Source organism: Salvelinus alpinus, chromosome 38 (assembly GCF_045679555.1).
Source record: "Salvelinus alpinus chromosome 38, SLU_Salpinus.1, whole genome shotgun sequence".
NCBI classification, from domain to species: domain Eukaryota; kingdom Metazoa; phylum Chordata; class Actinopteri; order Salmoniformes; family Salmonidae; genus Salvelinus; species Salvelinus alpinus.
Genome location: NC_092123.1, coordinates 13,122,234 through 13,134,758, shown reverse-complemented (window position 1 = coordinate 13,134,758; position 12,525 = coordinate 13,122,234). Strand labels below are relative to the sequence as shown.

At 43.2% G+C, this 12,525-nt stretch overlaps 2 protein-coding genes across 3 annotated transcripts; both read right to left on the bottom strand.

Annotated features, from left to right (window-relative positions):
• Positions 1-8,594: 8,594 nt before the first annotated feature.
• Positions 8,595-9,995, bottom strand: LOC139566422 (putative nuclease HARBI1). Its single transcript, XM_071387587.1, has 3 exons — positions 9,857-9,995; positions 9,464-9,575; positions 8,595-9,369 (listed from the first exon to the last, which is right to left on the bottom strand). The coding sequence occupies exons 1-3, from the start codon at positions 9,923-9,925 to the stop codon at positions 8,999-9,001; spliced, it is 552 nt and encodes a 183-aa protein (XP_071243688.1). The 5' UTR covers positions 9,926-9,995; the 3' UTR covers positions 8,595-8,998.
• Positions 9,996-10,151: 156 nt separating this feature from the next.
• Positions 10,152-12,321, bottom strand: LOC139566421 (myb/SANT-like DNA-binding domain-containing protein 4). Of its 2 annotated transcripts, XM_071387585.1 has the most exons (9): positions 11,944-12,321; positions 11,582-11,652; positions 11,318-11,494; positions 11,165-11,226; positions 10,996-11,082; positions 10,867-10,908; positions 10,625-10,798; positions 10,510-10,545; positions 10,152-10,411 (listed from the first exon to the last, which is right to left on the bottom strand). In XM_071387585.1, exons 1-8 carry the CDS (start codon positions 12,099-12,101, stop codon positions 10,510-10,512), a joined length of 807 nt encoding a protein of 268 aa, XP_071243686.1. In that variant the 5' UTR covers positions 12,102-12,321; the 3' UTR covers positions 10,152-10,411. The 2 variants fall into 2 exon arrangements, with proteins under 2 accessions (XP_071243686.1, XP_071243685.1); XM_071387584.1 differs by having other exon boundaries at positions 10,152-10,798.
• Between the last annotated feature and the right edge of the window lie 204 nt (positions 12,322-12,525).

Sequence of the window (12,525 nt, the reverse complement as noted above, 5' to 3'; positions counted from 1 at the left end):
TGAAAAAAAATGTAAATCTCTCTTTCTCTATTTCTTTCTTACTTCTTCTTCATTCTCTTTGAGTCAACTACTCACCACATTTTATACACTGCCGTGCTATCTATCTGTAGTTTATGCTTTCAGTACTAGATTCATACTCTGATCCTAATACTCTTGCAGTTCATGCTGCAAGAGCTCTGATAGGCTGGAGGACTTCCTCCGGAAGTTGTCAGAATTACTTCGTAAGTCTATGGAAGGGGGTGGGAACCATGAGTCAATGTACCCAGAGGAGGACGAAAGCTAGCTGTCCTCCGGCTACACCATGGTGCTACCTTACAGAGTGCTGTTGAGGCTACTGTACACGTTCTTTGCAAAAGAGTGTGTTTTAAGCAGTTATTTGGTGACGTGATTATATTTAGTATAGTTTTATCTAAAAAGGATAACTTTTAAAATGTTTACAAATATTTTTATGAAATTCACTTAGGAGGATTGTCCTCCCCTTCCTCCTCTGAGGAGCCTTCACTGATATACATCTAAGAAGTAGAAAAAACGCAAGAAATGTCAGTTTACATAACTAATGTTTCACAATTGGGTTATCAAATATATCAAAGCAATGAAGTGGTTTACCTTCTGTATTTGTACAAATGATGCGCCTATTTAAGCTGTTGCCGCTGAGAGGTGTAGGTTGCTGGCAGGATACTTGCCAACATGTGTCTGACTGTTCCATTCATAGGAATGCTCATAGCAAGGCCATGTCTACATGCCGTTGGTGAAGGCCCCCTTGCTGGTCTATGCTGCATGTTCGGCTGCAAACTCTCGAACAACTGCAGCAGGCAATCTTATGAAGTGGTTGTTGACTGGGAGGGCCTGTGACAGGGTGATATAATAGACAGCCAAGTGGTAAATTAAGTTTTGTTCTAAAGAAAGGAAAAAGCTTTCTGCTAATGCACTTCACAACCAAAATGACTCTACTAGTTGTATCTGCTTTGCCGGAGAATGCGCCTACTAGTTTATCAAGCCGGGCATTTTTTTATAGAACTTTTCACATTACCTGTCATGTCGATGAAGCTGTCTGTGTCATCAGGGCAGTAACTCGGTTCACTATTAGAGGCCTTGTTATCCCGTGTCCTTTTCATACTAGTCGAGAAAGACTGGCAACAATAGAGGAGGTGTCATATGGGTACTTGTGTCACATGACACACTTTTATTCTGAGGTCTTGCCTGACAAGTTGTGAAAATAGCAAGTGAACAGTGAATGAAGGGGGAAGAGGCGTTGTCATGCCCTCTTTACGACTGTGTTGGTGTGTTTGGACCATGATACATCCTTAGTGATGTGGACACTGAGGAACTTGAAGCTCTCGACCTGCTCCACTACAGCCCCATCGATGTGAATGAGGGCATGCTCGGCCTTCCGTTTCTTGTAGTCCATGATCAGCTCCTTTGTCTTGCTGACGTTGCGGGAGAGCTTGTTGTCCAGGCACCACAATGCCAGGTCACTGACCTCCTCCCTATAGGCTGTCTCATCGTCATCGGTGATCAGGCATACCACTGTTGTGTCATCTACAAACTTAATGATGGTGTTGGAGTTGTGCCTGACCACGCAGTCGTGGATAAACAAGGAGTACAGGAGCAGGTAAATGGATACAAATTGTGGAATCATACCATATTTGTACAAAAGAAAGAATGTCTAAATCGCACTGTGGATGTATTAGACTTCAGAATTGCATTGGGGGCATACTCATAGTTAACTCTACAGCCTTACCTATATTGTGGATCAATGAAATGGAGTATCAGTCTACTTAATGACACTCACAGAACACAACTCCGAAGAGTTTATATACATATTATCATCACAGAGCTTCTTTCGGGAATTTGACAACCCCATTTCATTGAGACACAATCCACGGGTAAGGCTGTACAATGCAATATGAATGTCCAATAAGCTACACATAGTAGGTTGACGGGTAGCTAAATGTGGCTCATTTCAGTGGTTTCAGAGTCCCCTCAATATTAGGTACAATGCTAATATTTGTATAATCTCTTCACAGTTGTGTTCTGTGGGTGTCACAAAGTAGACTGCACGTGAGCTTGGCAAAAGGGGGCATGATTTGTTGACATAATTGTAATCCAAACCCAACCTTAATTTACTCGTTGTGACACCCTGAGGTCACTCTATTTTTGACGAGACTGACTTTATGACCAAAATGATCCTATTTACACTTTGTAATAGATTTTGACATTAGAATACATTTTTCTGTTTTCAAAGGGATTAGTTGGCTTTTAGGGGCAGGTCAAGAGCGATCTTGAAAAGACCTAATTCTTTTTTGGAAGACACCCATAATGACACCTATTTTCAGCACAACATGAAGGCATACACAGGAAATGGCTTAATGATGCCCCACTGAGAATGCAGGTAAAAACACATTTGCAGTTCTCATAGCAACCTAGACTTCACTGCGGAAGCACTGTACTGTTTGCTATCCACAAGTCTTACAGCTTTATTTGTCTGCCCCTGTTATAGCAAAACCATGTCATATTGTGATTTATTGACTGAGACGTAATGTCTTAGGTATTCAAATAGAAAGAAGCAAGGGTGCAGGTACAGGATTGCTGGAACTGGAGACAAATACTTGCATTAGATAATTAAAGTATATGAATGCTGCAAAAAATGCTACCAAAATGATTAAAACATCTTAGAAAAACTCCAACTGTGAAATTGCCTGTGAATATGAGGTTTGGCTTGTGTATTGCAGGCTGATGCAAATTAATCAAAAATATCCACCGATACGTCAAACTGCACATACATTGACAATGTTCAGAGAGGTAAGAAGGTTTAGGGAAGTGTTAGTTAAAAGCATTTTCCCCACAAAAATGTTTAATTCATTCTACCCGTTTGGTTCACAGACCATAGCCTTTCACACTCTGGTGCAAAAATGACTGAAAAATGCAGACTATCGCCCCTTGAGAAACTTATATTTGTTAGAAAAGTAGAGGATTGGAAGAAAAGGAGTAAGATCAAATACAAACCAAACACTTCCTGAATTGGGCAAAGTAAGTGATGTGAAGTGGTGCAGAGATGAATGGAGAGAAATACCATTGTTGAAGTAGTTTTTTCCCAAAATGAATAAGCACAAGTACAGTAATGGCACTTCTGGGAAATCTTTTATACAAAAGGAGTATTTCCATGAAAAAGAATGTAGTGAGAGGGCCAGAGATACTGTACAGTACTATGACTGCACCCTATTCCACGCTTTTTCTTCTCAGAGGACCAGAGCATTGTGATAAAGAAAGCTCAGACAATTAAGCTTTTCTTTCCTTGTCTGAGATTGGAGGATAAGAAAGTCACACACAGGTAATTCTACATTTTATTTATTTATAAAGCACCATTTTATTCATAGGTGATCCCATTGAAATTAAACAACTCCCTTTATAAGAAGGACTTGTCCCAAAACAGCAAAAATAAACTCACTTGGTAGCTTTCTTTGACTAAGTAATACGTTCACTTCTCTGACATCATAGGCTATGATGCTGCTACTGTGTGCTACACAGGAGCTGCTGAAGATGTGAATATCCTTAGTATATTATTGAGTGGGTGATCTGCTCGCAGCAATTTCATTTCTACGAAAAGCTCACATGCTTTTATGCACTCTTTATTTTTATTTTTGCAATACCTTTTCAAACTCTATGTGTATACATATGAAGCAAAAAAGCAAAAAAAAAAGAAAAGTAAGCCCATTTCTGAAAAAATAATTCCATAAGACGCTTCCCTGAGCAACAAAACATGAATTAACACAGTCTGTAAATATTTTATAGTGCCCTCTGGGTCTGTAATGAAACATTTATTAAATCTGATTGAAGACAAAAATTAAGATAGAATCTAAGTAAAAAGCGGAATGAAACAAAATGTTATCTTCTTCATATATGCACGCGTGCATGACTGTGTATACAGGTATTTGTCCGTACTATCCATCTACAATGTGATGAGACTGACAATGATGTTATTCCTGTTCAACATTTGAACATGACATTCAGGTATGTTTACTGAAATCTATTTCTTGGCTGAGGCAGAACAAGAAGACACATATGCAAAGCCTGTGGCAGAGATTGTGCTGTTTGCTTGACTCCAAGTCAAATTCCTCTAGAGTACACAAAAGGAGTCATGAGGAGACCGCGAGATGAACTGATGTGTGCATAGTTTCTGGATGGAAGAATTAAGTTAGATCTTTTAAGAAAACAGCCGGCCTATTTGAAAGGAACGAAAGATCTTTACTGCCTGAAAACAATGTTTTTCTACTGAATGAAGGTGGATTCGGCAACAGCAGGTGCATCGAAACACGATACAACGACTACAGATTGCTAAGTATACAATTCGACACTATCATACATGCATTTGAAGAACATTTTCACCACCATGTTGTTTCACATGTACCCTGTGGTCAAATGCTTCCTGTACATCACATGCATATAAAATTCTTTGCAGGAACTGTGCGTGTGAAGTCGCAAAATTTGTAAAAGCCACTTTAGGGCCCCCTTAGAAGACACCCTTGTAGACATCCACATGTAAGAGAGATATTTCAAATCAAATCAAATCAAATTTTATTAGTCACATACACATGGTTAGCAGATGTTAATGCGAGTGTAGCGAAATGCTTGTGCTTCTAGTTCCGACAATGCAGTAATAACCAACAAGTAATCTAACCTAACAATTCCACAACTACTACCTTATACACACACAAGTGTAAAGGGATAAAGAATATGTACATAAAGATATATGAATGAGTGGTGGTACAGAACGGCATAGGCAAGATGCAGTAGATGGTATAGAGTACGGTATATACATATGAGATGAGTACTGTAGGGTATGTAAACATAAAGTGGCATAGTTTAAAGTGGCTAGTGGTACATGTATTACATAAAGATGGCAAGATGCAGTAGATGATATAGAGTACAGTATATACATATGAGATGGGTAATGTAGGGTATGTAAACATTATATTAAGTGGCATTGTTTAAAGTGGCTAGTGGTACATTTTTACATAGTTTCCATCAATTCCCATTTTTAAAGTGGCTGGAGTTGAGTCAGTATGTTGGCAGCGGCCGCTAAATGTTAGTGGTGGCTGTTTAACAGTCTGATGGCCTTGAGATAGAAGCTGTTTTTCAGTCTCTCGGTCCCTGCTTTGATGCACCTGTACTGACCTCGCCTTCTGGATGATAGCGGGGTGAACAGGCAGTGGCTTGGGTGGTTGTTGTCCTTGATGATCTTTATGGCCTTCCTGTGACATCGGTTGGTGTAGGTGTCCTGGAGGGCAGGTAGTTTGCCCCCGGTGATGCGTTCTGCAGACCTCACTACCCTCTGGAGAGCCTTACGGTTGTGGGCGGAGCAGTTGCCGTACCAGGCGGTGATACAGCCCGACAGGATGCTCTCGATTGTGCATCTGTAGAAGTTTGTGAGTGCTTTTGGTGACAAGCCGAATTTCTTCAGCCTCCTGAGGTTGAAGAGGCGCTGCTGCGCCTTCTTCACGACGCTGTCTGTGTGGGTGGACCAATTCAGTTTGTCCGTGATGTGTACACCGAGGAACTTAAAACTTTCCACCTTCTCCACTACTGACCCGTCGATGTGGATAGGGGGGTGCTCCCTCTGCTGTTTCCTGAAGTCCACAATCATCTCCTTTGTTTTGTTGACGTTGAGTGTGAGGTTATTTTCCTGACACCACACTCCGAGGGCCCTCACCTCCTCCCTGTAGGCCGTCTCGTCGTTGTTGGTAATCAAGCCTACCACTGTAGTGTCATCCGCAAACTTGATGATTGAGTTGGAGGCGTGCATGGCCACGCAGTCGTGGGTGAACAGGGAGTACAGGAGAGGGCTCAGAACGCACCCTTGTGGGGCCCCAGTGTTGAGGATCAGCGGGGTGGAGATGTTGTTACCTACCCTCACCACCTGGGGGCGGCCCGTCAGGAAGTCCAGGACCCAGTTGCACAGGGCGGGGTCGAGACCCAGGGTCTCGAGCTTGATGACGAGTTTGGAGGGTACTATGGTGTTAAATGCTGAGCTGTAATCGATGAACAGCATTCTCACATGGGTATTCCTCTTGTCCAGATGGGTTAGGGCAGTGTGCAGTGTGGTTGCGATTGCGTCGTCTGTGGACCTATTGGGTCGGTAAGCAAATTGGAGTGGGTCTAGGGTGTCCGGTAGGGTGGAGGTGATATGGTCCTTGACTAGTCTCTCAAAGCACTTCATGATGACGGAAGTGAGTGCTACGGGGCGGTAGTTGTTTAGCTCAGTTACCTTAGCTTTCTTGGGAACAGGAACAATGGTGGCCCTCTTGAAGCATGTGGGAACAGCAGACTGGGATAAGGATTGATTGAATATGTCCGTAAACACACCAGCCAGCTGGTCTGCGCATGCTCTGAGGACGCGGCTGGGAATGCCGTCTGGGCCTGCAGCCTTGCGAGGGTTAACACGTTTAAATGTTTTACTCACCTCGGCTGCAGTGAAGGAGAGCCCGCAGGTTTTGGTAGGGGGCCGTGTCAGTGGCACTGTATTGTCCTCAAAGCGGGCAAAAAAGTTGTTTAGCCTGTCTGGGAGCAAGACATCCTGGTCCGCGACGGGGCTGGTTTTCTTTTTGTAATCCGTGATTGACTGTAGACCCCGCCACATACCTCTTGTGTCTGAGCTGTTGAATTGCGACTCGATTTTGTCTCTGTACTGGGACTTAGCCTGTTTGATTGCCTTGCGGAGAGAATAGCTACACTGTTTGTATTCGGTCATGCTTCCGGTCATCTTGCCCTGGTTAAAAGCAGTGGTTCGCGCTTTCAGTTTCACGCGAATGCTGCCGTCAATCCACGGTTTCTGGTTTGGGAATGTTTTAATCGTTGCTGTGGGTACGACATCGTCAATGCACTTCCTAATGAACTCGCTCACCGAATCAGCATATTCGTCAATATTGTTGTTGGACGCAATGCGGAACATATTCCAATCCGCGTGATCGAAGCAGTCTTGAAGCGTGGAATCAGATTGGTCGGACCAGCGTTGAACAGACCTGAGCGCGGGAGCTTGTTGTTTTAGTTTCTGTTTGTAGGCTGGAATCAACAAAATGGAGTCGTGGTCAGCTTTTCCGAAAGGGGGGCGGGGGAGGGCCTTATATGCGTCGCGGAAATTAGTATAACAATGATCTAGGGTTTTTCCAGCCCTGGTAGCACAATCGATATGCTGATAGAATTTAGGGAGTTTTGTTTTTAGATTAGCCTTGTTAAAATCCCCAGCTACGATGAATGCAGCCTCAGGGTGTGTGGTTTCCAGTTTACAAAGAGTCAGATAAAGTTCGTTCAGGGCCATCGATGTGTCTGCTTGGGGGGGAATATATACGGCTGTGATTATAATTGAAGAGAATTCTCTTGGTAGATAATGCGGTCGACATTTGATTGTGAGGAGTTCTAGATCAGGTGAACAGAATGACTTGAGTTCCTGTGTGTTGTTATGATGATCACACCACGTCTCGTTAATCATAAGGCATACCCCCCCGCCCCTCTTCTTACCAGAAAGATGTTTGTTTCTGTCGGCGCGATGCATGAAGAAACCAGCTGGCTGCACCGACTCCGTTAGCGTCTCTTGAGTTAGCCATGTTTCCGTGAAGCAGAGCACGTTGCAATCCCTGATGTCTCTCTGGAATGCTACCCGTGCTCGGATTTCATCAACCTTATTGTCAAGAGACTGGACATTGGCGAGTAGTATGCTAGGGAGTGGAGCGCGATGTGCCCGTCTCCGAAGCCTGGCCAGGAGACCGCCTCGTTTGCCCCTTTTACGGCGTCGCACAGGGTCGCCGGCTGGGATCAGATCCATTGTATTGGGTGGAAGGCAAAACACTGGATCCGTTTATTTAAACAACACCTGGGGCCTGTTGCACAAAACTAGGATAAGGGATTAAGCCAGGATATCTTGGTGATCCTGGCTCAATTGATCCGTAATCCGGTTGCACTAAAGATGGATAGGGGGCAGGAGGATATGTTATGGTATAAATTACCATGGAGATTTATTCTGTGGAGCTAGCCTGCTCCAGACCAGGCTAAATTCCAGGATCTATTTAATCTCATCCCTAATGTCAGTCAGCAGTCACCACAAATGGAAACCAATAGTTATTTCACTGCTCACTATACATTGTTATCACATATAACTAGACCCACTGTTATTATTTAAACGTTTGTGATCATTAATTTCAATGATTTTGGATAAAAAATGATTTTTAGATGATGTTGCTATCATTAGATAATTTACAGTTTCCCATAGACTATAAGGCTATATATAAAATGATAGAATATTAGGGCCACAGAGGGGAAAAAAACACAAGTCATAATATTGTAACCAGTTGTTTTAAAGGAGGACAGTTGTTAAAATGACAGATGTGGGGCATTTCGTGAAATTGTAATTCAGTATGGTTTCATAAACAAAGACATGCTGATGTGCCAGAATATTAAGTATCACATTGTCATAAGTATCAAAACTGTAAAAACAATATGTAGCTTTTCTGCAGAAAGAACCAGCCTCATAAATTTATGACTTTATCCTTTTTCTTCAGTGTGGCCCTAGTACTCTGTCATATAAACAAATACACATTCCATATGAATATAAAAACACAATGTGTAACATTATGTTCCTTTATTGAATAAGGACAAAACAAAGCAGGTAAACCATCAGCTCCTTTCGAAACTGAAGTCACAGTGACTCTACAAGATGGAAAGCACAGAATCCAAGCATATTATACAAAATGATACATACACATTCAAAGGTCTGTATATAACACACCCTGCATGTCTGCACACTAAAATAAATGCAGGACAAATCCATACACATCAACTGAACAGACAAATGAATGGATGCAGTAGCCTCCCTGCAGCCTTGTATTACACACAGTATACCGCACAAACATCATAAGAGGCCAAATTCGTCAAAAAACGAACCCCAAAAAACCCAAATTCCTCTGCCACCGCAGGACATATTTAACCAAAATTGAAAGCACACATACTAACTAAAATAATTCAACACATATTGGTCCCTCAGCAGCCGACCACTGTCGTCATCAGGGAAGATTGCCGGATTGTCCCAGTCCATGGCTGGTGGCACTCTGGGGGCCCTCTCCTTCCTCAGGCAGGCCACATTGTGGAGGACAGCACAAGCCACAGTAATATCACATGCCCTAACAGGGCTGACCCTTAATTTGTGAAGGCAGTGAAAGCGTGCCTTCAGGAGGCCAAAGGTCATTTCAACTCTGGCCCTGGTCCTGGCATGGGCATGGTTGTAGGCCTGCTGTGCTTCCTGGGGGTCTGTGAAAGGTGTCAGGAGAAAAGGCTGGCAGCCATACCCCCTGTCTCCCAGCAACACACCAGAGAATTCACCTGTCAACACAAAATCTCATCATTACTACCTCATAAACACAGTGATATTCTTGACACAGCCATGATGGTTATAAATAGGGGTTGTGTGGCTTACCTTGTGATAGGCACTGATAGATTTCAGAGGCCCGAAAGATTCTGGAGTCATGGACTGAGCCAGGCCATTTTGCCACAACATTGCTGATCACACAGTCAGCATTGCAGACCATCTGAAATCATAAGATGAGGAATATTACACCAATCAATGCACATCACTGGCAATGCAGAGTGTTCGTCAATGGACAATATCAAAAAGTTATGTTCACCTGAACATTAATGCTGTGAAAGGATTTCCTATTCACAAAATCGGCCTCATGGGCACCTGAGGGGGCTTTTATCCTTATGTGTGTGCAGTCCACTGCACCAATGACATTGGGGAAACCTGTCACACAAAGTAATGAGTATCCTACTATGTGTTAACAGTTGTCCTGTAATTTGTAGATCCTCTTACCTGCAATCCTATAGAACTCCTCTTTGATGTCACAGAGTCTTCTGTGGCCAGGGAAGGAGATGAAGACATCTGCTAATGCTTTGATAGCCAGACACACACTCCTTATTGTGTGGCAAATTGTGGCCTTGTTCAGCTGTTCTGCATCCCCCACTGAGTACAGGAAGGCTCCACTAGCAAAAAAGCGCAAGGCCACACAAACCATTTGCTCCACACTCAGTGCATGGCTCCGTGCAGTGCGGTGCTTAATCCTGGGACCCAGTAGTCTGCATAGATACCTGATGCCATCTGCAGAAAATCTGTATCTTTCATATAGATGGTCATCAGGGAAGGCCAGTGGGTCCAACCGGTCCCTGAAGACCCTTTCTCGCCTGAAGGCTCTCCTCAGCACAAGTGCTTCTTCATCCACCACATCTCGCACGAATGGGCATGCCATTGTCAGAGCAGAAAGGAACACACAATTTTGGGCCTTCATATAGGCTAGTGGCCACACCTGGTGCTGGGGGGGTGGGCAAAAGAGGGCGATGCCTTATAACGATGACTTGGTTGTACTGATTGCTGGGAAAATAAAAAAAACCTTAGAAAGATGCCACCGTCCTGTGTGCTCACAATAAGAGCTCATATGTCATGGCTCACTTGACTTTACGAGAATATACCTAATTTTTATTTTGAGCTGTGTCATCTTCTTGGAGCTGGGGGAGGAAAGAAAAATAATGATTAATACATTTGTGTTACAGTTAGCATACAGTGTACATTGAAGGCATATCTCACCTCCCTCTCAAGTTTTTTTATTTCAAGGTCCAGTTTCCTAATTGTCCTCTTTTTTATTTCGGACTCCAATGCAAGATTTTCCATCTTTTTCTTCTTGTACTGAATGTCTATGTCTGCCAGTTCTATTTGGCGCCGGAGGTGGTTGCCATACAACTTTCTGATAGCTTGTGAGCTCTGTGAACACAATACAATTAGCGCAGCTGGAATTTGGCAGGATGTGGTGTCCTTTTATTAATACGCACTATGTTGCCAGGCTGGTTTTCCCACTGTATAGCATCTGGGTCCTGTAAAAGAAATTAGATTTTTTGATTTTGATGAGGACTCCTCACCATTGTAGAGTAAATAGTACTTTCACAGTCTTAACATGATACCTCATGCCTTCTGGAATCCAGAGAGATGGTCTCCTCCTCATCATCGTCTCCATCATGTGCTGTTGCTGCTGCACTGGGGCCTTCACCCTATCACATTTAATCGGATTCATATTGAAGCTAGTAGACAAGACATGCCAGGCCTACAGTATGCCTTTGATGGAGTACTCACTGGATCAGCATCGTCTGGTGCTTGTGCTGGTGGCTCTAACAGGAACACAGTGCTGCCAGACACTGCAAGGCAATAGGTAAACCAAAGTCAGACAGTCCAAAATTGATTCAATATGAATGTGGTTGTATCCCATGTAGAGATGGAAGGACATACCTTGAATGAAGCGGGTGGCATCTTGGGAGGAACCTATGCTCGTCTCTTTCCCCCCAGGGATCCCCTCTAAGACGGGCCTGCCTTTATTTAGCTCCAAGGCCATGTCCTCTGCTGGGGTAAGGTCAGCCTTTGGTGACCCACCACCCGTGCCTTGTCTGTGGGTATTCTTTTTCACTGCTAAAACAGTACAGACAATGTGTGAGCAGGCACCTTCTGGGTACAATATATGCTTGTGCTTTGTTAAATATTAGTCAGGGACCATACCATTCTGCAGAATGTTCTTGTATTTGATTTTGACCTGCTGCCATGTCCGTTTTGGCCCGTTCATGTTTAATCTACACACACACACACACACACACACACATTTAATGGAGTCACACTGCAAAAAATTACTTGGTATTTTTGTCTTGTTTTCAGTAAAAATATCAAAAAATGTATCATAGCTTTATACAGTGTGATGGAGTTACTTTACACAATTTCACTCATATCTGCAGTGCATTTCAATTAAAAATTTAACCGTTTCATAATTACAGTACAACTGCATTTTTGGAGATGTGAATTAAATATTTGAATTGTAATTGTGATGTTTCAGCGGAGCGGTGAGTGTGTAATTGTGCACTACTTACGCATTCAGGCGGTCTGCAATACTTTGCCACGCTTTTTCTCTTTGCTTTATCACTGTGGCGGTGTTGCCTTTCTTCTTAATTATATCTTTTACCTCCTCGTATGCCTCCATGAGGATTTGTGCTTCCGACGGGGAAAAGTACGCGGCTCTAGTTGCCATGGTAAATCAGTTAATCTGTGATCTGTGTCTATTTGAGTGAGCCGTGAGCGCGCACCTATCCAGGATTGGTTTCACCTGGCTTAATGAATCCGTGTCTGCTCATCCTGGCTTGGTCTTTGTGCAACCAATTAAGCCTGGACGCACATGTTTTGGCTTCATTGAGCTCAGCTGAGTCATTTATCCCGGATGTCTTAATTCTACTTTTGTGCAACAGGCCCCAGGTGTCAAACACCTTATATTACCATAAAGTACCACTTATTTGTCTGTCTTCACCACTGAAGTAAGCTCTGAATCCACAAGTGTGTTTTGGCATTGACAATTCTCATTATAAGCTTTAGCTATAGGCCTTGGGGCAATGATTGAAACAGTCAGTTTCTAAGGCCTAGGGCGTGTGTCAACACTAATCGTTGTCTATGCAGGATGT